The 27,857-nt window shown below is 45.4% G+C and overlaps 1 protein-coding gene across 1 annotated transcript in view; it reads right to left on the minus strand.

Moving 5' to 3' along the window:
• Window positions 1–576: 576 nt before the first annotated feature.
• Window positions 577–27,857, minus strand: part of RNPEP (arginyl aminopeptidase) — a 148,546-nt gene continuing 121,265 nt past the window's right edge. The window contains exons 8-11 of the mRNA XM_063954935.1: window positions 18,349–18,457; window positions 4,682–4,906; window positions 1,143–1,285; window positions 577–923 (exon numbers count right to left, since the gene is read on the minus strand). Of these exons, the coding sequence (XP_063811005.1) occupies window positions 774–923; window positions 1,143–1,285; window positions 4,682–4,906; window positions 18,349–18,457 (627 nt within the window). The 3' untranslated portion in view covers window positions 577–773. The remainder of the gene's footprint in view (window positions 924–1,142; window positions 1,286–4,681; window positions 4,907–18,348; window positions 18,458–27,857) is intronic.

The following is a 27,857-nucleotide window of genomic DNA, read 5'->3' on the forward strand; positions in this document are numbered from 1 at the left end:
CATCATGCTACAACCTTGAGTAGCCAATCCTGTCTGGATCGCGATCAATGATACTGCAGGGATCTGTGGATGAATTGGTATTTGAGCTGGAGGAAGAGAATCTCTTCCTACAGCAACGTCCTGGAAGAGAAGTTGGATGCTGGAGGAGGAGCTGTAGGTTAACAAGGCTCAGCAGGCACTTTAAGTATGGCACCTGAAAGAAGATTATGGTCCAGCAGCCACAGATGGACAGTTCTGACAAGTGATAGTTTTTATGAAGTTTCAGGTCCTTTCAGTCCCTTCCAACAACCCATGGTGAGCAGTGTCCTCTGGATTGGATGAATGACAAATGTAAAGAAAACTCAGCTGTCCAACAAGCAGTGCTTGTTTTCCACTGTGATTTGTATTTATTTGGCATGGTTTAGGTAACTGCATCCACTAAGAAGTCAGTGCATGGTTAAATAAAAGTAAAACAGTGTAGTCCATTAACACTTTCAGTACTTTGCCGGTAAATTAGGTGCAATAATAATCTTGCTATTCTAGCAACTCTTACCTATAGTAATTACTGTACTAATTAGCAAAATGCTATGAAGTTGCTGACATGTGCAAATTATTTTATTTTGGCAGTTAACAGTAATCATGATTTACAGCAGGATACTTTATAACAGAAACAAGTGATAACTAAGTAGCACAAGTTTCGATTTCAGCAATCTTGGTAGGATAGTAGTTACTTGATATGAGGATATCTGAAATTAAATATGGTGCAATTCACTCCTTATCGCCTGTGATGTTCTTTACACTTCCAGGATCTTTTTCACATAATTACGCACATTGAAATGAAGTTGTGGCGAAGTACGGTTGAAGGTCTCTCTGGCTAAAGCACGAGCAGTCTCAGACCCAGCTTGCATGGCACGGTACAGTGGCAATGTATACTTCTGTTTTCCCTAGAAGCACAGTCCAAAAAAAAAAAAAATGAATAAAAAGTTCTGATATGTAAAAAGAAAGTAAAAAGAAGAAGGACCTTGTGTATTTTTAACATAATGAATTAGAGGCCTTCCAGATTATACTTATTTCTTCCCAAAACAATTATTCTAATCTAATGTTTGCCACAAGCATTCTTACATTTTACTTTTAAAACAAATTCTCACATTCTTACTACGTACTTGGCTGTGGAGAAAATCGCTGACTTTCTGAAAGTGGTTCTGATAATCATTCTTCAAAACAATTTGAGCCCAGCGAAGTCGGAGTTCAGCATTTGTGGCTTCAGAAATCTTTGTGTAATATTTCCCAAGCTCTTCCACATTGCCTATGTAAAGCAGGCACAAGTGCATTAATAACAAAAATGATTCCTGCAACATTTTGAAACCATCATTCTGCTAAATAGTTCCTCCCTTATCCCAACTGTTCTGCTGCGCCCCATGTGCAGCCCTGCCTAACAAATCATGCTAAAGGCCCATACACACTGAGCGATTTTGACCTCAAAGTAGCTCACTTGGCATTTTGAGCTACTTTGAGCTCAAACTTGTCCTGTGTGTATAGGCTACCGATGAGCACTGATGCGCGCTCCCACATCATCACCGGCCGCCGCCATCCGTCGGGCTGTTTGAACAGCCGAGTTAAGCACTTTTCACAATCTCCTACTGTGGAAAGTGCTTCACCCCCGTGAACATCGCTGGGCACAGGGAAAATAGCTCAGTGTGTATGCACCAAGTTATTTTTCTGCCAGCGATGTTCACGATCATCACTGTGCATACATGCTGGGCAAAAACGACCAGTGTGTACGCACCTTTAGAAGCACGGAAAAATATGACAATAACGGCGCTAAGCCAATGTCCCACATATACTGAACACAGAATCTCCAGTATTTTTAGTCCTTGTTCACATTTGGACTCCAACATGTATACATGAATAAAACAGAAAAAAAACATATGTAAAACCATCTCTATTTGTTTTTCTTAATCAAGATAGATCTCCTCCGTGATATATAAGGGGGAATATGGTGATTTCTCCTCCACCCGAAATCTTGATAGTAGTGTGCCCCTAATAGTAGGAGCGATCACACCCTGTGATATCCACAAAGGCAATAAATGCTTACTTTTGCTTACATGTAAACATGTGTTATGCAGACACGTAAAGGTTTCTTTTCCTAGGATACGAGTTGACCAGACAGTGACAGATCTGAATATCAGCAGCTGGTGCAACATACAGGAGTAAGTCCCGGGATTCCATCATCCCCTGTCATGCTGTATATGTCATATATACTTATTGCCCATATGCATTTTTTCTGTCACTGTGGCTGTACTACCCCTTGCTTTTAGTTATGACATTTTTGATTTTAATTATCCCACTTTTGCTTACCGTTCATACGCGGCCGTGGAGATCAGAGATAGAGGGGAAAAGAAACCTTTACGTGTCATGCGGGGGGGGGGGGAATGCCCAGCACAGGGCAAGTTCGCCGTGCATGCCAGGGCGGAGGCGTTTGCATATGGGGGATGCTGTCGCATCTGTGTACGCAGATCCATTACACGCTGAATTAGCCCCGAAATGCGTAGGGTTAAAGTGTTGTATGGTCCATCACTGATTGCACACGGTCATAAGCTCACGCCCCAGGTAGAACAGGTGGTATGAAAATCGGCCTCGAGTGTGATTAACCTAGCAGAGTTCAAAAATATTAATGTAAGCAACACTCAACTATTGTGTCACACTGATCGAGTGTGTGAAACGTTGTGAAAGTGTGTAAAAAATATGTTAAAATACTTCTATTTTAAATTCTACTAATGGAACCCGGGGGCAGATACCAGTCTTACGTGGGGAAAATTGCTGCCACGGCACACCATCCATCTATAAAAGACCCCACTGGCACTAGGTGCCGATTTTGAATGGACATATCAGTGCTAGGCACCACTTTCAAACGTTTTACCTGGCATCGGGTGTTTAAATAAAATGTGTATTTATCATTTTATGCGTGTACCGCAGCCCTGGAGCACCGGCGAACACAGTGACACGGAATGTTAACAACTGTGGAGTCTATTTACTAAGCATTGGACAGAGATAAAGTGCACAGAGATAAAGTACCAGCTAATCAGCTACTAACTGCCATTTTTCAAACACAGCCTTAGACATGGCAGTTAAGAGCCAATTGGCTGGTACTTTATGTCCATCCACTTTCTATGCATCTAAGGCTTAGTAAATGCCACTGCAGTCAGAACATAGGGCCTAATTCAGACCTGATCGCTCGCTAGCAGTTTTTTGCAGCGCTGTGATCAGATAGTCGCCGCCTACAGGGGACTGTATTTTAGCTGTGCAAGTGTGCAAACGCATGTGCAGCCGAGCGATACAAAAAGATCTTTTGCAGTTCCTGAGTAGCCCAGGACTTACTCAGCCGCTGCGATCACTTCAGCCTGTCCGGGACCGGAATTGATGTCAGACACCCGTCCTGCAAACGCTTGGACACGCCTGCGTTTTTCCAACAACTTCCAGAAAACGGTCAGTTGCCACCCAAAAACGCCTTCTTCCTGTCAATCTCCTTGCGATCAGCTGTGCGAATGGATTTTTCGTAAAACCCATCACAGAGCAACGATCCGCTTTGTACCCTAGCAACGCGCTGAGCATTGCGGTGCATATGCATGAGCAGTTGTGACCTGATCGCAGAGCAGCGAAAAAAGCTAGCTTTCGATCAGGTCTGAATCACCCCCAAAGTCCCATGGGCTGCAGGGTTGTATGCGGACCACTGGAATCAAGAGCCTAGCTCCCGATATCCCAGCATTTTGGGGATAAGTGCCGCACACTGGGCAGGACTGGGAAAACAGTCTCCCACTACGGCAATAAAGGGGTTGTCACGGGCCGGGCTGCAGGGCTATGAGCGTTAAAGCAGTCTGCTAGAAATAGCAGTCTTGGTTTTTTAGCAGCATCCTTGAAGTACGTTTTGGAGGGAACTCCTCCCCCTCCCCTCCCCTCTACTTATTGGGGTAGACCACTCTGGTACAATTGTATTTTAACAAGAGGATACACATACATTTTTTTTGGCAGTTGCAGTATTACACTATTTAGTGCCTGAGGACTTAATGGTAATAACTACAATTATTTTTCCAGGGTATAGTGTGGGGTGTCACACTTTGTTTTAGCAGTGGTGTTCATGACTGGCAACTTTTAAACACAGAGTTAATCCTATTATATTTGTTATGTGAATTGGGGATCAAGTTTTGGAACCTCTGTGCTATATTGTATATTAATTATGTACTATCTTATAGCACTTACTACTACCACAGTGAAGTTATATCTTATGGTGCATAGGTTTCTGTTCTCATCATGAGCAAAAGGTGGTGTATAAGCTGCTCTTGCCAAGCCAGCCGCAACTTGCATATATATTGCTAGCAAAATATTTAGCAAAATATGCCTCTCAGTATGAGCATACAGTATGTTTGTTGACATTACGTAATTACTTCACACTATGGGGCAGATGTACTAAGCCTTTGTGAGTGGTAAAGTGGAGAGAGATACCAATCAGCTCCTGTTATTTTTCAAATAGATTGCAACATGGCAGTTAGGAGCTGATTGGCTGGTACTTTATCTCTTTCCACTTAATCACTCTCCAAATCATAGTACATCTCCCTCTATGCATGATTTCTGAAATGTACTCATGCTGAACACATCTATAATTGCGACTACATATTCCGCCAAATAGCACTTATTTCGGTCTTACCAGAGGGTAGAGGTGACCTCTCAAGTACGCGATCCAAGAAATAGACTAGCTGATATGTCTTCCATTGTACGGTGTCTACTTTAGCAATAGCCTCCATGTCAAGTGGTGTAGAGGCCCAGAGTTCTGCCAAAGCTTCAGCTGGCTTCATGAGAGTATCACCAGCGGATAAGTCGGGCAAGAATGATGGCCAGCCAGGGGTGTCCAACCAATGGTCAAATTCCAAGCCTTGAAGAAAAAAATAAAAAATAATTATATATATATATATATAAAAATTATTATTATAATGTATGTATGTAAGTATGTATACACACACACAATATACATACACACATATACAATCAGGAGATAGGTGGCACTCGTAGGACTTTTGTAGGTAAACAGAAGCTGCTGTTCACATCAGCGCTGATTTGAAAGAAAGAAAAAGAAAAAGAAAGAGAAAAAGAAAAAGAGAAAAAAAGAAAGAAAGAAAAAGAAAGAAAAAGAAAAAAGAGAAAGAAAAAAGAAAGAAAAAAGAAAGAAAAAGAAAAAAGAGAAAGAAAGAGAAAAAGAAAAAAGAGAAAAAGAAAAAAAGAAAAGAAAAAAGAAAAAAAGAAAAAGAAAAAAGAGAGAAAAAGAAAAAAAGAAAAAAAGAAAGAAAAAGAAAAAAAGAAAGAAAAAGAAAAAGAGAAAGAAAAAGAAAAAAGAGAAAAAGAAAGAAAAAAAAGAAAAAGAAAGAAAAAAAAGAAAAAGAGAAAGAGAGAAAAAGAAAGAAAAAGAAAGAAAAAAAGAAAGAGAAAGAAAAAGAAAAAGAAAGAAAAAAGAGAAAGAGAAAAAGAAAAAGAAAAAGAAAGAAAAAGAAAGAAAGAGGAAGAGAAAGAAAAAGAAAGAAAGAAAAAGAAAAAGAAAGAAAGAAAAAGAAAAAGAGAAAGAAAAAGAGAAAGAAAATTCCGGAGATATAAGAACACCCACCTGTTCAGGCCGGGTGTAGTATGGCATACCGGCGCCGGGAGCCCGACCGCCAGCATACCGACAGCATGGCGAGCGCAAATGAGCCCCTTACGGACTTGCTGCGCTCGCCACGCTGCGGGCACAGTGGCGCGCTACGCTATTTATTCTCCCTCCAGGGGGGTCGTGGACCCCAGGAGGGAGAATATGTGTCGGTATGCCGGGTGTCGGGATTCCGGCGCCGGTATACTGTGCGCCAAGATCCCGACATTCGGCAACCTGAAGACCACCCGTTCAGGCAAATCCCATACTATATTTTCTTTAATTATGTTCTCTTGAAGATGTTAACATTCGGATAGACCAGAGACATTTTCTTCAAGGCCTGTGACCTTTTAGGGGTAGATTTAGTAAAGTTTCTAAAAAGGAACAGTAGAGGTGTGACCTGTATCAATCAGACTAACTCTCATTTATGTAATAAATTTAAAAAAATGAATGCTAGAATGCTATTGTTAACACCTCTACTTGTCCTTTTTAGAAGCTTTCGTAAACCTACACCTTCCTCTTAAAACAACTATTTTTTGTAGGTTCTTCAATCATCATAGTTGATGGATTGCTTTCAGTAGATCTTTATTACCTGCTGGAAATTGGAATATCCCTTTAAGTCGTTTTCTACTCATCATCCTCATCCTACTGAGGCGCTCTCTCATCTTATTCAGAAGGGGCATTTTTAAGTGGACTGGGCAGCTGGAGAAGAGTAGCCTCTGAAGCTGCTAACTTTGTAATCTCCTTTTGACACCACTTCAGTGGTTTTGCAATACACAAAAATGTTTTGGAGTTTCATAATCTTTGATACTCAAATGGGCCAAAGGACACAAGAGGGAAAAAACTAAGCACTTGTTGGAAATGTACTGAGACTATTAAAAACATTCCATTTGGGATACTAAAAGGAGAAACATCTTCGGAGGGGTGGGGATGATGGTGGTACAGGGGGTTGTAAGCACTAATAAAATAAACCACACACAGGATTTTTGTAATTACCGGTAAAATTCCTTTCTCCGAATTCCATCGTGGATACTGTATTTACAATGGTGTATAGTGATGTTGTTGGGAGCTTGCCACTTTAAATCTTCATGATTTAAGATTGGCTCCTCCCCCTCTATACCCCACCTGACCCACAGTTATTTCTAACCAAGCCCAAATAGAGACAAAGAGGAGGAGTAAAACAAAAAACAAGAGGGCAACAGCTCACAATGAAAAAGAAAACTGAATCAAGATCAAACATAACACAAACAAGAAGTCTGAAAAAAAACAGTGCGAGTAGGAATTCGGAGAAAGGGATTTTTCTGGTAAGTACAAAAAAAATAGGATTTTAATTACCTACCGGTAAATACTTTTCTCGTAGTCCGTAGAGGATACTGGGGTTCCATTTAGTACCTTGGGTATAGACGGTCCACTAGGAGCCATGGGCACTTTAAGAATTTGATAGTGTGGGCTGGCTCCTCCCACTATGCCTCACCTACCAGACTCAGTCTAGGAAACTGTGCCCGAGGAGATGGACATACTTTGAGAGAAGGATCGATAAAGATAGGGGTGAGATGCCGAACCAGCACACACAGAGGAAAGCTGCGCTAACCTAACTTTAAACAGGAACAGCAACAGCTGAACCAACAATACTTAACTAAGTAATAGTAGCAGAAAGAACGAAGCACCAGGCTGGCGCCCAGTATCCTCTACGGACTACAAGAAAAGGATTTACCGGTAGGTAATTAAAATCCTATTTTCACTTACGTCCTAGAGGATACTGGGGTTCCATTTAGTACAATGGGGATGTACCAAAGCTCCCAAACCGGGTGAGAGTGTGCTGAGATTCCTGCAGAACTGATTGACCAAACTGAAGGTCCTCAGAGGCCAAAGTATTGAACTTGTGGAACTTCGCAAACGTGTTCGGACCAGACCAAGTAGCCGCTCAGCAGAGCTGTAAAACCGAGACACCCCGGACAGCCGCCCTGGAAGAACCCCCTGACCTAGTATAGTGGGCCTGTACAGATTTTGGAACCAGCAAACCAGCCATGGAATAAGCATGCTGGATAGTGAGCCTGATCCAGCGTGCAATTGTCTGCTTTGAAGCAGGACACTCAATTTTATTGGGATCATAGAGAACGAACAGCGAGTCAGATTTTCTGTGACGAGCTGTCCTCTTTACGTATACCTTCTAAGCCCTCACAACATCCAAAGACTGAAGTAGATGAAGTGTCGGTGATAACCGGAACCACAATAGGTTGGGTGATGTGAAACGCCGACACTACTTTCGGAAGAAATTGCTGATGAGTTCTGAGTACAGCTCTGGCCTTATGGAAAATCAAATAGGGGCTTTTGTTAGACAAAGCCCCCAGCTCCGACACACATCTTGCTGAAGCCAAGGCCAACAGTGTGACAGTCTTCCACGTAAGATATTTTACGACCACCTCCTGTAATGGTTTAAATCAGTCTGATTGGAGGAACTGCAGCACCAAATTGAGATCCCAAGGTGCCGTGGGAGGCACAAAGGGAGGTTGGATGTGCAGAACACCTTTCAAAAATGTCTGGACCTCAGGAAGAGAAGCCAATTGTTTTTTAAAGAAAATGGACAAGGCCGAAATCTGGACTTTTATGGAGCCCAGACGTAGGCCCACGTACACACCTGCCTGCAGAAAAAGCAGGAAACATCCCAGGTGAAATTCAGCCACAGAATAAGTTCTGCTCTCACACCAAGAGACGTATTTCTTCCAAATATGGTGGTAATGTTTAGACGTTACTTCCTGCCTAGCTTGGATCCTAGTCAGGATCCCTCTTCCGGCTAGAATCAGCCGTTCAACTTCCATGATGTCAAACGTAGCCGTGGTAAGTCCTGATAGATGAACAGGCCCTGCTGCAAAAGATCCTCACGAAGAGGTAGAGGCCACGGATCTTCGAGGAGCATCTCCAGAAGGTCCGCCTACCAGTCCCTTCTTGGCCAGTCCGGAGCAATGAGAAGTGCTTGAACCTTTTCCCTTTTTATTCTTTTTAGAATTCTTGGGATCAGAGGAAGAGGAAACACATACACCATCTGACCCATGGAGTCGTCAGAGCGTCTACCGCCACTGCCTGTGGGTCTCTCGAACTGGAACAATACCGCTTGAGCTTCTTGTTGAGACGAGAGTCCATCATGTCGATTTGTGGATATCTCCACCAACGTGTCAAGCACCTGAACACTTCCGGGTGAAGGCCCAACTCCCCAGGGTGCAGGTCGTGTCTGCAGAGGAAGTCTTCTTCCAAGATGTCTACTCCCGGAAATGAAGGCCGTTGACAACGCCACAGCATTTTTTTCTGCCCAGAGGAGAATTCTTGACACCTCTGACATTGCTGCTCTGCTATTCGATCCACCTTGTCGATTTATGTACGTCACTGCTGTCACATTGTCCGACTGGACCTGAATGGCCCGATCGTGAAGAAGATAAGAGGCCTGCAGAAGGGCGTTGTATAGGGCCCTAAGTTCCAGAATGTTGATTGGAAGGATGAAGTCCTGACTTAACCATCTTCCTTGAAACTGCACTCCCTAAGTGACTGCTCCCCAACCTCTGAGGCTTGCGTCCGTTGTTAACAGGATTCAGTCCTGAATTCTGAACCTCCAACCCTCGACGAGGTGAGAAATCTGTAGCCACCACAGAAGGGAGATCCTGGCTTTTGGCGACAGACGGATCTTCTGGTGCATGTAAAGATGCGACCCAGACCATTTGTCCAACAGATCGAGCTGGAAGGGTCTTGTGTGAAACCTTCCGTATTGAAGCGCCTCGTAAGAAGCCACCATTTTCCCCAGAAGGCAAATGCATAGATGCACCGATATCCAGGTTGGCTTCAGGACATCCTGAACCATCGATTGGATAACTAATGCCTTTTCCAACGGAAAATGAGGATTGCCAGAACCTGTGTTCTTCTTACTAGTTGAAGAACCTTTGGTATCAGAGGAAGTGGAGGGAACACATACACTGACGGGAACACCAATGGTGTTACCAGTGCGTCCACCGCCACTGCCTGTGGGTCTCTCGACCTGGAACAGTACCTCCACAGCTTCTTGTTGAGGCGGGAGGCCATCATGTCTACGTGAGGAACCCCCCACCAACCAGTTAGCTCCTCGAACACCTCCGGCTGGAGGCCACACTCTCCTGGATGGAGACAGTGTCTGCTGAGGAAGTCTGCTTCCCAGTTGTCTACACCCAGAATGAAGATTGCCGACATCGCCACCACGTGCCTTTCTGCCCAGAGGAGGATTTTTTACACTTCTGACATGGCAGCCCTGATCTTTGTTCCACCTTGTCGGTTTATGTAGGCCACTCTGATCACATTGTCCGACTGCACCTGAACAGCCCGATCCTGTAGAAGGTGTGCTGCTTGCAGAAGGGCGTTGTACAGGGCCCTTAGCTGCAGGATGTTTATTGGGAGAAGGGATTCTTGATTCGACCACCTTCCCTGAAAGGTTTCCCCCAGAGCGACTGCTCCCCAACCTCTTAGACTTGCATCTGTGGTTAAAAGAATCCAGTCCTGAATTCCAAACCTTCGGCCTTCCAGAAGGTGCGGAAGTTGTAGCCACCAGAGGAGTGAAATCCTGGCTTTCGGAGACAGGCGTATCCTCTTGTGCATGTGTAGGTGAGAGCCCGACCACTGGTCCAAGAAGTCCAGCTGAAAAGGTCGAGCATGAAACCTGCCGTACTGTAGAGCCTCATAGGCGGCAACCATCTTCCCCAGAAGGCGTATGCATTGATGAACCGATACCCGGGTAGGCTTTAAGACATCCCGGACCATTGTTTGAATCACCAATGCTTTCTCCACCGGGAGAAATACCCTCTGCACTTCCGTGTCGAGGATCATTCCCAGGAAAGACAGCCTCCTTGTCGGCACCAGATGAGACTTCGGAAGGTTCAGGATCCAGCCGTGCTTCCTGAGCAGCTGTGTCGTGAGCGCGATGGATCGCAACAACCACTCCCTGGACGACGCCTTGATCAGGAGATCGTCCAGATATGGAATTATGTTCACCCCCTGTTTGCGGAGGAGAACCATCATCTCCGCCATCACCTTGGTGAAGATCCTTGGTGCTGTGGAGAGGCCAAACGGCAGCACCGGGAATTGATAGTGATCGTCAAATAGTGCAAACCTGAGATACGCCTGATGCGGCGGCCAAATGGGAATGTGGAGGTAAGCATCCTTGATGTCAGGAGACACCAGGAAACCCCCCCTCCTCCGTCAGTCCTGAGATGACAGCTCTCAGACATTCCATCTTGAATTTGAACTCCCTGAGATAAGGGTTCAAAGACTTTAAGCTTAGAATCGGCCGTACCGAACCATCCGGTTTTGGTACCACAAAAAGGTTTGACAAATAACCCTTGTTCCACTGCGGAGGTGGAACTGGAACAATGACCTCTGACACCACCAATTTTCTGATGGCCTCCAGAAGAATTGTTCAGTCTACCAGCAAGCCTGACTTGAAGAAACGGTGAGGTGGGGCAACTTGAAACTCCAGTCTGTACCCCCTCGGCACTATATCCAGTACCCATGGGTCCAGGCTAGATGACACCCAGACGTGGCTGAACTGCCGGAGTCTTGCCCCCACCTGACCCTCCTCCAGGCCTAGCTGTCCACCTTCATGCGGAGGACTTCGGGGTATCAAGAGCAGGCTTCTGGGTTTGGGAACCTGCGGGAGCAGGTTTCTTTCCTTTGGCACGACCACCTCTGAAGAAGGTGTTCGAAGGCTTTTTCTTCCTAGGCCTCGCGGGCCGAAAGGACTGTGACGTGGCTGGTGTAAAAGGCTTCTTCGTAGCCGGTGCAGCTGAGGGGAGAAAAGGAGACTTACCCGCGGTAGCCGTGGCAATCTCCGCATCCAGCGCCTCCCCAAAAAGAGCCTGACCTGTATAGGGTAGGCCCTCCACGCTCTTCCTGGATTCCACGTACGCAGACCACTGGCGCAGCCAGAGACCCCTGCGAGCCGAGACGGACATGGAGGTGATCCTCGCAGCCATGAAACCCAGGTCCTTCATGGAATCCACCAGGAACCCTGCAGAATCCTGAATATGGCGTAAAAATACATCAACGTCACCTTTATCCAGCGAAGTCGACTCCTCCTGCAGAGTGATTGACCACCTGGCAATAGCTTTTGCAATCCAAGCACAGGCTATAGTAGGCCATAATATAGCCACGGAAGCCGTGTAAATGGATTTTAGTGTAGCATCCACCTTGCGATCTGCCGGGTCCTTAAACGCGGTAGATCCCGGGACTGGCAACACCACCTGTTTGGACAGCCTGGAGACAGAGGCGTCGACTATTGGCAGGGACTCCCATTTCTTTCTATCTTTCTCTGGGAAGAGAAAAGCAACTAGGACCCTCTTAGGGATCTGAAATTTATTTTCCGGAGTTTCCCAGGCTTTCAAAGATAACGTTTAATTCTTTGGATGCCGGGAAGGTGAGGGGGGCTTCTTATTATCTGTAAAAAAGGCCTCCTCCACCTGCTCAGGAGCTGTGTCAGAAATATGTAAAACATCCCTCACAGCTTCAATCATCAACTCCACCCCCCTAGCAAGTGATGCTGTCCCCCTCGACACATCCCCGTCACCGTCTGCAGTGTCAGAGTCGGTGCCCGTGTCATCCTGCATAAGCATTGCAAGCGCACATTTTTAAGAATGTACCGCAGGGGACCCCGAGGAAGCAGTATCAGACCATACAACCATAGAGGATTGTAGGAGCATGTTCAGTCCTAGCAACCCTGTCAGAAATCTGAGAAATAGTCCTCCTCAGAGAGACTAACCATTGTGGCTCTCTAGCTGGGATCTGCGCTACAACAGTGCAATCCTGATTACATGGTATGGAGTCCTCCTGGGAAGACAAATCCTCTGCAGCATATGAAACAGTGTCCCTAGACATGTCACACACACCAAACACCCCACAAACACACAGGGTATTCCCTAGACAGAGTTTCCCCCCAAGAATGGCAGAGACACAGAGATTGTAGCCAACCCACATACCGCGCTATTAGAGGTATAGGGAGACCCTAACAAGTGCTGACTGTGTCCCTTAATAGGTGAAACAGCCTATTATACAGCCTCCCCCCTACCCCCCCCCCCCCCTACACACCCCTGGTATCGTACAGATAGCTGGAGTTGCTCTGGAGGGACCTGGACATCCACTAGTAGTGAAGCAGGCAGGCAGTAAAAAAGGCGATGAACACTGCTGGGTCCGCTCTGAGGAGAAGCTCCGCCCCTTCAATGGCGCCGTCTTCCCGCTCTTGAAGATTATACTAGCCTGAGGAAATTTGTGCTGGCTGAGATCCGCGGACCCCGACAGGCTGGAAATGGTCAGTGTAGGGTACCTTGCTGGCTCAGGGCGCCCCTCACAGCACCGCACCGCAGTACCGCTGAGTCGTCAGGGAGCGCTGTTAATACCGCACTCCCACCCTTAAGCCGCCCTCTTCACACTGACCCCCCGCTTGTAAGGGGGGACAGTAACTAACTCGCCACACTAGCTCTGTGAGGGGGTGGCGGCTGGCTGCCGGGGTGAGCGTTCCCCTGTGGCGGGGTGTGATCTGTCGCCTCTGGAGCTCAACGTCCAGTCAGCGGAGGCAGTGTCTCAAGACCCCGCAGGGCGGACACTGCTCCCCCCCTCAGTCCCTCGATGCAGGGAGGCTGTTGCCAGCAGCCTCCATGTAAAATAACAAACTCTAAAAAGCTTTTACTAGAGAAGCTCTGTAGAGCTCCCCTAGCTGTGATCGGCTCTTCCGGGCACATCTTCTAAACTGATTCTGGTAGGAGGGGCATAGAGGGAGGAGCCAGCCCACACTATTAAACTCTTAAAGTGCGAATGGCTCCTGGTGGACCCATCTGTACTAATATGGACCCCAGCATCCTCTAGGACGTAAGAGAAAAGGGGTATATGAAACATAAATGCATTCTGTGCTTAGACTTAGATCCCATCACCATGATATCTCATTATGGTATGCGATTATTCCAAAATACGGAAAAATCAGATATCCAAAATACTTCTGGTCCCAGGCATTTTGGATAAGGGATACTCAACCTGTATTTGTTATTTGTGCCATCACCACCTGCCCCAAGCAACCAATGTATTTTTATTGCAAGTGACTTTCTCTGCCATTTACGGTTTATGTAACATCACCATGCACAAATGATAGTTAAGATAAACAGACGTTAACATGGCAAAAATGGTGTTCATCTTTACATAGGATTTCTGGCAAGACATTCCATGTTTGACAGATTCATCAAAGTACATTAGCTTTGGTTTTCAAGAGTTTAGATACAGGAACTTTATGGGCTTGGAGGGGACAGAAAAACAATTTTATAACTGAAAAATTAAGTTTTTCTCATGGTGGATTGGTCTGTGAATATTCTGTATGTGGGAATATCCGGCAAGATACAGTATGGTATTTCACAAACAGTATTGTAAGATTTAGAATACATTTTCTGACAAATAATAATAATTTTGATCTAAAGCTGTAACATATCTTACTATACTTATGTCTGTGTTCCTTAAGATTCTGCTCTTATTTGCTGCAAAATGTACTTTTTAACATGATACAATATGGATTTCCTTCACCTTCTGCTACTAGAACGTTACATGGTGACCCGGATAAGATGCTGAAACAGAAATCCTGACACCGATATCCCAACAGTCAGGGGACACACGCCGGTATCCCGACCATAAGTATAGCAGGAGGGACTGTCAGAGTTAGGGCAGGGTATGGGGGGTGATAGGTTTGGGCTCCACCGGGGGGGGGGGGGGAGGAGGTTTTTCCGGTTAGGCTGCAGTAAGGGAGGGTTGGGGGGCATACTTATCTCTGCCCTGTCAGTATTTTAAAGACGGGGATGCCGGCGTCTGTCTTGTGACCGCTGGCATCCCGTCTGCTGATCAACCATACTGAACAGACCTATGGGATTGCAATATAATGTATTGTACTTTAAACATAAATGTATTCATATTATGCATGAAATTAAGGGGTATATTGGATTATAAGCAACAGCATATTATGGCAGTAAGGAATGATTTTACAGAGGCATTTAACAAAGAGCCCAAGCCAGGAGTCTGTCCAGCGAAGAGGTTAGCAGCAAGTGACAGGCATCTCTTCACTGTCTGCTCTGTCGCTGTGCGTCCTCGGACGGAGGACGGTACTAACATTAGGCCTGCAGTGGTGGGATAAGATTATCCCTTTCAGTGATACTCTCCCCACAGGTTTAGAGCAATTGGTCAAATGCCAAACAGCTACGCTCCACTCAGCTTGTTAAATTGGGCCAAGCCACAGTCCACTTTGAGAATAATAGCTATTGGTAACTGCTTAACGCAAAGGTTATCTGGGATATCGCTCTTCTTAAGTGTCCTAATACTTATACTATGCTACTATCATTTCAGCATGAGTTAATAAATAGACCCTTCAGTCTCAATATCACTTGCAAAAAAGTGGACTTAGAACAATTTTAAGTTTTTTCTGTATGATTTGTTTTGTTTTGTTTTGTATGCTTCTGCTTTCAGTTTGGTCTTCGAGATTACTGGTAAAAACAATTTACTTTGCATAGATATAAAAAAAAATGCAGTGACGTATGCCTATAACGGGTGTAGTATGGTTTGCCGGTGGTCGGGGTCCCGGCGACCAGCATACCAGCGCCGGAATCACGACCGCCGGCATACCGACAGCTGGGCGAGTGCAAATGAGCCCCTTGCGGGCTCGTTGCGCTCACCACGTTGCAGGCACGGTGGCGCAATCTATTCTCCCTCCAGGGGGGTCGTGGACTCCCAAGAGGGAGAAAAGATGTCGGTATGCCGGCAGTCGGGATTCCGGTGCCGATATGGTGGTCGCCGGGAGCCCGGCCGCTGGCAACCTGAAGACCAGCCGCTTATAACAGGTCTTCAACGCTAAAGTAAAAAAGGTAAGTGCAAGCTGTATTAAAAACAAACCAGTAGTCAGGCAAGATCGGATCTCTTGGTTCACAATTCAAGGTTTTATGGGGTTTTGGCTGTGTGCCCTCATGCAAAGCAAAAAGCCACCCAAAATGCCATCCCTTTATCCAATTTCTACAATCTCACAACTGAAATGAGATTTTATCACCGCTCCACAAACTAGGCAAATTATTAAGTTTTTATTAAACTTTTATTATTTATGGGGGCGTGGCCTGGACAGGCATGGGCCCTCATTCCGAGTTGTTCGCTCGCTAGCTGCTTTTATCAGCATTGCACACGCTAGGCCGCCGCCCTCTGGGAGTGTATTTTAGCATAGCAGAATAGCGAACGAAAAATTAGCAAAACTGCTACTAAATAATCCTTAGCAGTTTCTGAGTAGCTCCGGACCTACTCACAGATTGTGATCAGCTCAGTCCGTTTAGTTCCTGGTTTGACGTCACAAACACGCCCTGCGTTCGGCCAGCCACTCCCCCGTTTCCCCAGCCACTCCCGCGTTTTTCCGACACGTCTGCGTTTTTTTGCAAACGCCGGGAAAACGCTGAGTTGCCACCCAGAAACGCCCCTATCCTGTCAATCATTTACCGAACAGCAGTGCGACTGAAAAGCGCCGCAGAATCCACAGCAAATCTGCTAAGCTTTTAGTTAAATAACTAAGCGCATGCGCCCTGCGTGCCTTGCGCATGCGCAGTTTGCAACAAATCGCAGCATAGCGAAAATCGGCAACAAGCGAACAACTCGGAATGACCCCCATGGTGTAGGAGCCGGACTCCTTAACTCTCCGGCTCATCCATCCATTTTTATATATCCTGTACCTTTAGCACGGGTTCTGACTGAAACTACTGTCTGCCTACTTCCCTCTCCACACTCCGGGAGCCCCTTGATCTGCGTGAGATTGTCAGTGGCTGAATTGTGGAAGTCTGTTTGTTCTCCTGTGCAGTGTCTCCGGGTGCCAGGCACCATCTTGGATTTCAGCTGCGATATGTCCTGACTCCAGCGGTTGCCTTTCAGTGTCCCTTGTGGCTGTTCTCCCCTGGTGAAGGAGTTGGGCTCTCTGCTGCTAGCTCCAGTGGGCTTCCTGGGTTGCAGGCTATCCGTGGACGTCCAGTCTGGCCGTCATCTTTGGTCTGCAGTTCTGTGCATGGGAGGTTTCCGGTGTGAGAGAAGTTCCTGCTGCCTGCTCTGTGGTTGAGCCTGATGCGGGGAGCTGGTGACCTCCTTCTGCGGTCCTGCAGTGCCTCTCTGCATAGTGTCCGGTGTCTGTCATCTGGGACATTTCGCATTATCCTGATTTCAAGCTTGGATTTACAACTCCTACTAGCATTAACATCTTTTGACATTATGGACCAGATACTGCAAGCTATTGTGGTCTCCAAAGAGAGGCTTGTTGATCAGCTGGTGAGTTTACATGCCGAACTGCTTTTCTGCTGTTGTAATCTGCAATTACCACAAGCTCACTCCTCCTGAACCGAATTTGAAAAGATGTGATGCCTCTGATGCAAGACAATTAAACGGCTTCAAGCCTCAGAAAATGGCACATTCTCTCCCATTTGTCGTTACTGCATGTTTGCTGGTACAAGTACACCATATATCCTTTCTACCATCCTTGTGGACTGTAGGGATCCTGTTATGGACTGGCTGCTTCCCTTTGAGTTCGGTTGGATGACCTCTCCGGATAATATTGCTATCCTTTGCAGATGTTTTGGTTACTGCTCACTACATTTTCAACCTGCCAGTGACCAATAAAGCTGCAAGTTTCTGTGTTCTCCACTGTTGCACAGTTTTACAATTTTAAAATTTTTGCCGCCGTCTGCATTCCAAGGACTGGGGGAAATATGTTTAATTTGGTTGTTTCATGGGCCTTTGGTTGGGATGACCCTCCTTACATTACGTCATGTATTGCTCTTCTGTCCATATGTCCTGACTAACCCTATGCTGTAATCATATACTTTGTATTTTGGGAATTTGCTGGTTGTCCTTTTTGATCCTGGGCTGTACACACCCTGTTCACTAGGTAAGTTGCCCCAAAGTTTTAGTAGTGTAGTTGGGAGGGGAATTGGGGGATCCAGGTAGACCTTAAGTTGGGGGTTTGGTTCTACGGGGTGGGGGGATATGGGGGGTGGTTGTTTATCTAGTCCATACTTTGGGGGTGTTGGGTTGACACACATTTGCTTTCAATTGCTCCTGATGGTATCAAACTGTTTAGGCTTTACTTCAGATTCTTGGACATGGTTTCATCTTGGCAAGCCTTTATTATAGAATGGAGTCTCTATTTGTAACACTTCTGCAGGGGCCTGAATGGTGCCTTTGGGTCCCATCTCACTCTGTATATTATGTGGTGTTATCCTTTTGTTTTACTTGATTTTAATGCTATGTTCTGTGCTCCTGTCTATTAATGTGCCAGATTATTTTGTGATATTGGTTTTGTTTTGTGCATTCAGTGTATTTATGCATGCTGACCTTATACCCCTTCTATATACTGTCTTTTTTGGTGTAACGGTTAAAAGCTATAAATAAAACGCAATTTGAAAGGAAAAAAAAAACTTGTATTATTTATTTAATTATTATTCAAAGCTTTTCTACTGTATTAATAACTTGGCTGACCAACTTGACAAATAACTTGTGTTTTATGAAAACTGCATTATTGATGTTATAATAAAGTATAGGTCATATGTTTTTACTCAAGTACAAAAGTAAAACTCCAGTTTTGCCTCAGAGTTGGACATTCTTGGTTTAGAATACAAATGTGCAGACATGAAAGATTGTTTTAAACTTACCCTTTATTTTATCAACACCTTGGGCCTTAAGATTTGGAAAATGATTCAAATAAAATGCTAAGGCTTCATCAGCAGTGATACTCTGAAACTTGAATCTGTCAACGTAAGCCTGGGAAAGAGACGATTCACAAATCATTATTGCCACGATATCAAACACGTTTCACAGCGATCATAAACTTCACCACTTTACCCAATCTACTGACTCAGGAGGTTATTCAGGTGCGACCACAATTTCCCCTCTACTGGTACCAATGTTATGTGGGTCTCCTTCCATGTTACCAGAGTCGGAGAAATCTTCTCCCCCCGATGACTCGGCTTCGGAAGATGAGCTGGAAGCAATTGAAGCACTGGAAGACTTACAATCAACCAATCTGGTGACTCATGACACCCAAACCAGACCCAGATGCAAGAAAAAAAATCAACCAAACACATCTCGGCTGAAGTCAGGGTATTCCAAGAATTGGTCGCGAGAGATCTGGACAAATTATACATCAAGTCCAAAAAGAAACCAATTCAAAATGGCAACATTAACAAACAAGAGAGAAGAACCTTACAAGAAATCCAGTCCTGGTCGGACATAGTGATTAAGCCCTCCGATAAAGGGGGCAACATTGTCCTATGGCCAAATACCATGTACGTTATGGAGACAATGCTACAACTAGGGATGCTCAATGATACAAGCGCATACTTTTTGATCCCACAGATAATCTTATTGCTTTAAATAGAGTCCTGGACGAGCCTACTCTATGGGTACTATAACCAAGGAAGAGCTGGACTATCTAACCACCGTAAAACCAAAGATTCCTACTCTATATTTGCTACCCAAGGTCCATAAAAACATCACTCTTCCACCAGGACGCCCCACCGTATCAGGGCAAGGTGGCCTTCTGGAAAGACCAAGCACCTTTTTAGATTTACATCTACGACAACATGTTTTGAATCTTCCCTCTTATTTACGGGATACAACCGACATACTACAAAAATGACATGACGTCAGACTGGATGAAGGGCAGCTATTGGTGAAATTAGATGTGGAATCATTGTATACCAGCATTAATCACCAGACGGGCATAGAAGCAGTGAGATACTTTCCAGATATGGTTGACAATAATGAGTTTCACAATCTGTTAATTGAACTTCTAGAATTTGTATTAACCTGTAATTATTTCACCTTTAATGATCGTTTTTACCAGACCCATGGCACAGCGATGAGGGCGGCATGCGCACCAACGTATGCCAACCTATACTTAGGTTGGTGGGAGAGAGAAATCGTGATGCACCCTAACAATGAGAAATATACTCAGCATGTAGTTGCCTGGTGCCGCTACATCGATGATATCATTATGATTTGGGAGATAAGGAACTACTACTGTCTTTCATTGAGGAATTAAATAGAAATGATATCAATCTCAAACTCACACATCATATCAGCACCGACTCTGTATCCTTATTGGACCTCATTATACATAAAGCCCCTGACAGCCAGATACAGACTGAATTATATTGAAAGGAAACCGCTACCAACAGTCTCCTCCACCAAACTAGTGTGCACTTTCCACCTACAGGTGAAAACATCCCCAAAGGGGAATTCTTGCGCCTAAAGAGGAGTTGTTCAGATCCTACAACCTTCAAGCAGAAAAATATCAAACTAACCACTAGACTGCGTGAACGTGGCTACAGCCATCGTTCCATCAAAAAAAAAGAAAAATGGCACACTAGCCAAACATCCATAGAAATGCTAATCTTTCCCAAAACCAAGACTACATCTAAAAAGCAAAGAACATCAGACCAAGAAAACGCTCTTAGGTTTGTAGGTACCTTCTGCAGAGAATGGAGGGAGATAAAGGAAGCTATTGAAAAACACTGGCCAATTTTACTGTTGGATAACTATCTGGACAAGAATATAGGACAGAGGGTATCCATGAGTTGGAGAAGATCGAGAAATCTGAAAGACAAACTCACAAGCAGCAATTTTGTTAAAATTCCAAAAAGAAGTCAACCATAAAAGGTTCCTTTCCCTGCGGAACTTGCAAAGCATGCCCACACATGGTAAAAACATCAGCCCTATCTGATCGATATGGAGATCGGATAACAATTGAGCATTTCATAAATTGCAACGCAGTTGGAGTTGTCTACTGCATTACCTGCAGTTGTGACATGAAATATGTGGGGATCACTACCAGAGCACTAACGCATTTTGGAGCATATTGGCTCTGTATGTAATGCCCCAGCAGATATCTCCAAAATGAAAAAGTTAACGTCTGTAGCACGTCATTTCTACCACCACCATCAAAGCAATTCGAACGAACTGAAAGCCTTTGGTCTGGAAAAAATCAACCTAGGGATACGTGGAGGAGAGCTCATGCAGGAACTACTCAAGCATGAGTCTGAATGGACTTTTAAAGTTGGATTGCCTTGCACCTAAAGGCATGAACGGGTATATAAATTATGGGGTATTTATTTGACATTCTTATTCTCTAAGTCTGAACGCCCTGCTCAAATAATTGACTCCAATACTCGAATATTGATACATTACACACATTATCTTCTGAACAGTGATCTATCACTTTTGCTTGCTTTACGATAAAATTCAAATTCCTGACACACCTCTCACTTTCTTAACTCATACTCTTGAACACCTATCTTTTATCCTCTTCATTACTATACTAATATTGTATACTTCAACTAGTTCAATCTAATAGGTTCACACTTTATATGCGACACATTCTGACCCACCAAGGTAACTTATTTCCATATAATGATCCTATCACGACCATCACCATACTTAGATATGATTTCTTTTATAACTTGATGACAACATTATTCTCTTTCCTAAACTATCTCACTACACTAGGATCCTCTGCTATTACACCAATTTCACCATATTGCCCTTTATCACACCTATTTCCTCAAGGTTCATCTCACCTTGTCAGGAACCAAAATTAGATAATTCTCATCTGGACAAAGACCCATGTAACCTTTGTTGACCGTTATACTAACAGGGTTCTTATTATGATCACCTTAAATTAATTTATACTTTATAAAGACGTTGTTAATCATCCAACTAGGATCGCTTATTTTTTACCTATGGTAAAAGTATATGTATCTTCAGTATACACTTATCCCCTTGGATATATTATTCAAAAATTACTGATTTTATTGGTTCATCCAATAAATATACTAATATACAGGGCGCATTTATGCTCTCTAAACTAACCTCATTATAAATATGTGGCCTTGGATCACTCCTGACAGGATTTCTCTGCTATAATGTCATATAAATTATATACATTTTACAGCCCCAATTAGACTATATTTGAATCGGTTAACACACCTTGCATGGCCATTAAACTTAGCCTATTATAAACTTCACATTGTCCTTTCAACCCTCCTGTCACTATTCTACAAGTATTTATACCTTTGAATTACAGTAATGTGCCACAATGGTATACACATCCTTTAGGACTATATCATTAAGGATAGCCTGGACGAGTTGCTTAGCAACCAGTACATCCCAGCTATTTGATATGGTGGCTAACAGTATAGAGTAAAATATGCTCTTTATCTCAGCCCTTGATGTGGCTGCTAGGCAATAAGAATATTACACTGAGACGCTGATCTAGAATCGACGCTCCAGGGCTTTACTATTCAGCATGATTTACATATACTACGTTTCAACCCACACTGTTGCTTAGCAACGACTGTACACTAAAGAGACCTTTGCGTCATTTGACCTCTACCCGGCACAGGAAGTAACATCTTTTGACACGAATTCAGGGGAGAGGGAATCCTCTAACTCAGCACACCTGTGGCAGGTAATTATGCCCAAACACTGCCCGTTTTGGCTGCCTAGCAATTACTACATCTTAGATATTGGATCTGGTGGCTAACAGCACAGAGGACAGACACTATTTATTCCAGCCTGTGATTTAGTTGCTAAGCAACAAGAATGCAACACAGAGATGTGGATTTAGAATCAATGCTTTAGGGTCCTCCTCTTCAGTACATTTTACATATATTTTGCCTCAACTCACACTGACTCACAGTGTGAATTTTGCTGCTTGGCAACCAATGTATACTAAAAAGATTTCCGCGTCATTTGACCCCTACCCGGAACCGGAAGTGACGTCTTTTGACGCGATTTCCGGGTAGTCGGAAATTCTGAACCTGGCACACCTGTGGCAGGTAATTATGCCCACATACTTCCTGCTTGATCCAACTATAAATATGGCGGCTGTTCAAGTGCTTAGACACAGTGAACAAGCCATCCCTTTGGTGAAACGGCCGTTTGTGAACATGTGAACATGTGGGGCTGAACTGTGCACAGTTCCGCACACACACTACCATCTCCTCGTATATGCCCATTGGGGATTTCCAATTATTGGATATTCTGGCGTTTGGATTATATGAGCCAATTCTGTATCTAAATAAGAGATTATCATTTCACTGCCCTGATGGAAATTTTATTTCATTAATTTTGCATTCTTTTGCGGTGTAAATTAAATGCTCTTGTCTATAATACTGTAACATAGATTGATTTCTGCATTCACTTTGTAGATATAGAGGTTATATTGATGTGGGATAGACAAACCAGCATCTCCTATATATTAGCCCTGTGACTCTGTGCCTGGCCCTCTAACGCTGGGTGGAGTCACAGATGTGGGCTAATCTATGCAGATCAGTGACGGCTGCCAATGAGGAGAAGCTCTGCCACACACCACGCGCCTTCTCACATGTCCCGAGTCTTCTGACCAAGGTCCGGTCTAGAGGCATCCATCGTACCCCCGGCGGTGATGTGATGCCGGGAGGCGACTGTCTGATGCCGAGTGGCTCTCACTCCCCCGGCGCCTCTCCCCTGCTGCCTGTCACAGTAGCCTAAATAACAGCCTGCCCCAGCGAGGAGAGAGGCTACCATGCACCGCGCTCCTATTGCCGCCACAACGCTCTCCGTCCGGTGCTCCCGGTAGAGTGGGTCCCCGCTGCGGACATGATGGCTGCCTGATGTGGCCAGTGCGGCCCGCTGCATGTGGGGCGGCTGGCGGGGGGGGGGAGATATCAGGCAGAGCAGCTCACGCAGGAGCACGCCGCGGCACCCTGGCTGCCTGCCGGGGGAGGGAAGAGGAGGAGAGATGTCAGGCAGAGCGGCCACCGCACACTGCTGGGCTCCCCGGCTGCCTACTGTGGGGAAGGTGGGGGGGGGGGGGGGGGAAGAGGAGAGGAGATGTCACGCAGAGCGGCTTACGCAGGAGCACGGACACTGCACACTGCCGGGCTCCCCGGACCCTGGGGGGGGGGGATGTCACGCAGGGCGGCTCCCGCAGGAGCACAGACACCGCACACTGCTGGCCTTCCCGGCTGCCTGCTGGGGGGGGATGTCAGGCAGAGCGGCTCATGCAGGAGTATGGACACCGCACACTGCTGGCCTCCCCGGCTGCCTGCAGGGGGGGGGGGGGGGAGATGTCAGGCAGAGCAGCTCATGCAGGAGCACGGACACCGCACACTGCTGGGCTCCCTGGCTGCCTGCTGGGGGGTGGGATGTCAGGCAGAGCAGATCACGCAACCCCCGCACCTGCCTCTCCACCACACGCCACTCGGCCACCCCTCCCCCATCCACGGCCCCCACTCCCCTGCCCCTCCTTCATCCACAGAACCTCCCAACCGCAGACCACCCACCTCCACCCACAGCATCTACAGACACCCTACCCCATACGCAGTCGTCCCCCGCAACCGCCCTTCCCCTACCCACAGCACCTCCTGACCCCCTACCCCACCCGCGGCCGCACTGCATCCGCCCCTCAACCAGCCGCACCGCCTCCGGACCCCCTCCCCCATCTGCCACACCACCGCACCTGCCCCACGCGTGCCGCTTCCGGACCCCCTACCCCACCCAAAGCGCACTCGCACATTCCCCACCAGCAGGATCTCCTGACCCCCTACCCCACCCGCGGCCCCACTGCACCCCCCATCCGCCAGATCCCCGTACCTGCCCCTCCCGATACCCTCCCCCATCCACGGTCCCCCCACACCCACTGCATTCTGTACAGTGTGCCCTGCAGGCGCTGTTCACACCGTCACAAGGGGCTACGCCCCCTTCTCCATCCGACGCAGGGGTTAAGGCCCCCTTAACGCCCCGTAGCCCCTTACGACGGTGTGAAGAGATGGATGAAGCACCTAGTTTGCATAAATATATGCACCTCATTTTAGTTTTTTTGCCTTTTGAGATAATAGGTCCTTCTGAGCTCTTAACTATTGGACAAATTCTTTGCAACTTGGACCATATAAGTGAAACTTATACAGAAACAGAGATTACTTCATTGTTGACGTACATATTTTACCAAACAATCTGTGCAGTTTCCTATAATATCTGGATGTTTAGAATATATGGTTTCCCTCATAATGTTACTGCTTTGATTTACCTTTGCAACTCAACTCAGAAAAGTGAATACAAGTGTGGGGTATCTATATTAGTATATGCACAATGATGTCTGTCCACACATGCTTTTCCTTGCAGTGATTGACTTATTAAGACATTTTTTGTTATACCACTACCACACAAATTTATCGCTATCTTCTTAAGTGTTACTCCGTTATGATCTTTAATCTCAGCTTTTGTTAATCTCATATTTCGATAAATTGAGTCAGCCCACCTCTCTCATCCACTGTCCGCTATAAATCCATCATGTGACACTGGACAGGAGAAGGTGGGGCCCTGAACTTGTCCTTAACGCACTCCTTTCATTTCGGTACGCTGTCATCCAATTGCCAGTTAACCATTCTCTGCAATGCTACGGTAACGGAGTACCTGTGCAAAATTATTGGACAGCAGAAGTACTCCTATCTCTGGTTTTTGTCATTAACCACACTCTCTCATTTGTCCCATTTGGGTATCTACTGCCACATTCCACGGGACACGCCCGATCTGGTCTGATCTTGGAAACTAAGCAGTGAGAAGCCTGGTCAGTACCTAGATGGGAGACCACTAGGGAATATCAGGTACAGTATAAATGAATCCCTTGTCCTGAACAAAAAGCAGAAGTGTTGGAGCAACCTTTGACACTACCATTCTTATGATCTCAAAGCAATATTATCTCTAAAAGGTCATTAAGCACCCCATTTCTTTTGGCTAATAGATCTAAACACACCAATCCCTTTTACCAGGAGACTTCAATAACGGATAGCACTAAACTGGACTAATTACGGTCTTTATCAGCATTAAATTGGACTTGATACAGTCTTTATCAATTTATCAGTGCATCTGTTTCCCTGGATATCCACGGATTAATTTTAGGTTCTAATATTTTCACCACGGATGCATCCCAATGAATCTATTTTGATTAATTCGGTTTGCAAATATAATTATTTATAATTATTTACAACTTTATTTGTGGAGGTGATATTTTAATATCTATGTGTATCAAAATTTATATTTTCATGACTAAAAGTTACATTTTAAACTATATTTACAATTTAAAGCGTGCCCCAACACAGAGTCTTTCTTTTTCTCCTGTACAGATATATAACGGACTCTGGGAGCACCATCAACACAAAGTACCATTTTCTCTAGATACCCGGTTTAGGAATCTATTATATACTCATATATTGTTGGTATTTCAAGGGCAATATAAAAATAAGATTTTACTTACCGGTAAATCTATTTCTCGTAGTCCGTAGTGGATGCTGGGGACTCAGTAAGGACCATGGGGATAGACGGGCTCCGCAGGAGACATGGGCACTTTAAGAAAGAATTTAGATTCTGGTGTGCTCTGGCTCCTCCCTCTATGTCCCTCCTCCAGACCTCAGTTAGAGAAACTGTGCCCGGAAGAGCTGACAGTACAAGGAAAGGATTTTGGTAATCCAGGGCAAGATACATACCAGCCACACCAATCACACCGTATAACTTGTGATAAACTTACCCAGTCAACAGTATGAACAACAACAGAGCATCAGTACAACCCTGATGCAACTATAACATAACCCTTATTGCAGCAATAACTATATACAAGCATTGCAGAAGAAGTCCGCACTTGGGACGAGCGCCCAGCATCCACTACGGACTACGAGAAATAGATTTACCGGTAAGTAAAATCTTATTTTCTCTAACGTCCTAGTGGATGCTGGGGACTCCGTAAGGACCATGGGGATTATGCCAAAGCTCCCAAACGGGCGGGAGAGTGCGGATGACTCTGCAGCACCGATTGAGCAACACAAGGTCCTCCTCAGCCAGGGTATCAAACTTATAGAACTTTGCTAAAGTGTTTGAACCTGACCAAGTACCCGCTCGGCACAGCTGTAATGCCGAGACCCCTCGGGCAGCCGCCCAAGAAGAGCCCACCTTCCTAGTGGAATTGGCCTTAACTGATTTTGGCAGCGGCAATCCAGCCGCAGAATGAGCCTGCTGAATCGTGTTACAGATCCAGTGAGCAATAGTTTGCTTTGAAGCAGGCGCCCCAAGCTTGTTGGAAGCATACAGGATAAATAAAGATTCTGTTTTCCTGACCCTAGCCGTTCTGGCTACATAAACCTTCAAAGCCCTGACCACATCAAGTAACTCGGAATCCTCCAAGTCAGTAGTAGCCACAGGCACTGTAACGTACGCAGCCGCAGCTGGCTCATGAGGAGTACTTTTTGCCAGCCTGTTTCTGGATTCAGTGCGTTAGTGTAAAGAGACAGGACAGAACTTGGTTATCACCTATACAGCATGCTGCCTGGATTCCCAATAGAACTGGACATCACATATTATTGGGAAACATCCCTCTGTTATATGTGTTTGTGCTTATCAGGGAATAATATGTCTAGCCTGATATTTTGTACAGAATGCATATGAAGATGTATATATATGAATGTACTGGTTATTGTATTATAGTTTGTAAAATAATGTCGTCGTCCCCCCCCCCCCCCATGTGACTGCTTTGATAACCTGTTTGTTTGCTGTTGGAGATACAGCCAGTCTCAGATGTCAGTCCATACACCCCCCTCATTCTTCCCCAGACAATGGATTCCAGGCCACACAATCAGATTAATTAAGGTTCATTTAATTAACATCTATTGTGTGCTAGAGGACATGCCTGGACATGTTAAAGTAGGTCTATCTGAAAGTGTTCTGTAGTCAGCCACTTTAATGTAACCCACCCAATACAGAGCCAGAAGGTGTCGCCTTATGGTAAGACATAGAAAGGTTTGAGGATAACAGAGGCTATTGAAACAGAGAGTGCACGGAAGTTCCTGGCCTGAGAGGAGTGATGTGTTTGGCTTCTGAAAGCTACTGGGAAGATAGTACGGCCAGTGTGCTGAGGCCTAGAAGCATCATTGGGATCTGCTGGTTTCAAGAGGCTACTGGACGTGCACTGAGGGTGAGATCTACACAGAAGGACAGAGAGAGTGGATGTACCTCTGTAGTGGAGACACTGACTAGGCATTGCGGTGCCGTCAGTGGCAAAGAGCACTGTGTGAGCTGGTATCCCAGACCAGGGGACTCAGAACTACTACTGGCATGTGACATCAGGAGACTG

The sequence above is a fragment of the Pseudophryne corroboree genome, chromosome 2 (genome assembly GCF_028390025.1).
Source record: "Pseudophryne corroboree isolate aPseCor3 chromosome 2, aPseCor3.hap2, whole genome shotgun sequence".
Lineage (NCBI taxonomy): Eukaryota > Metazoa > Chordata > Amphibia > Anura > Myobatrachidae > Pseudophryne > Pseudophryne corroboree.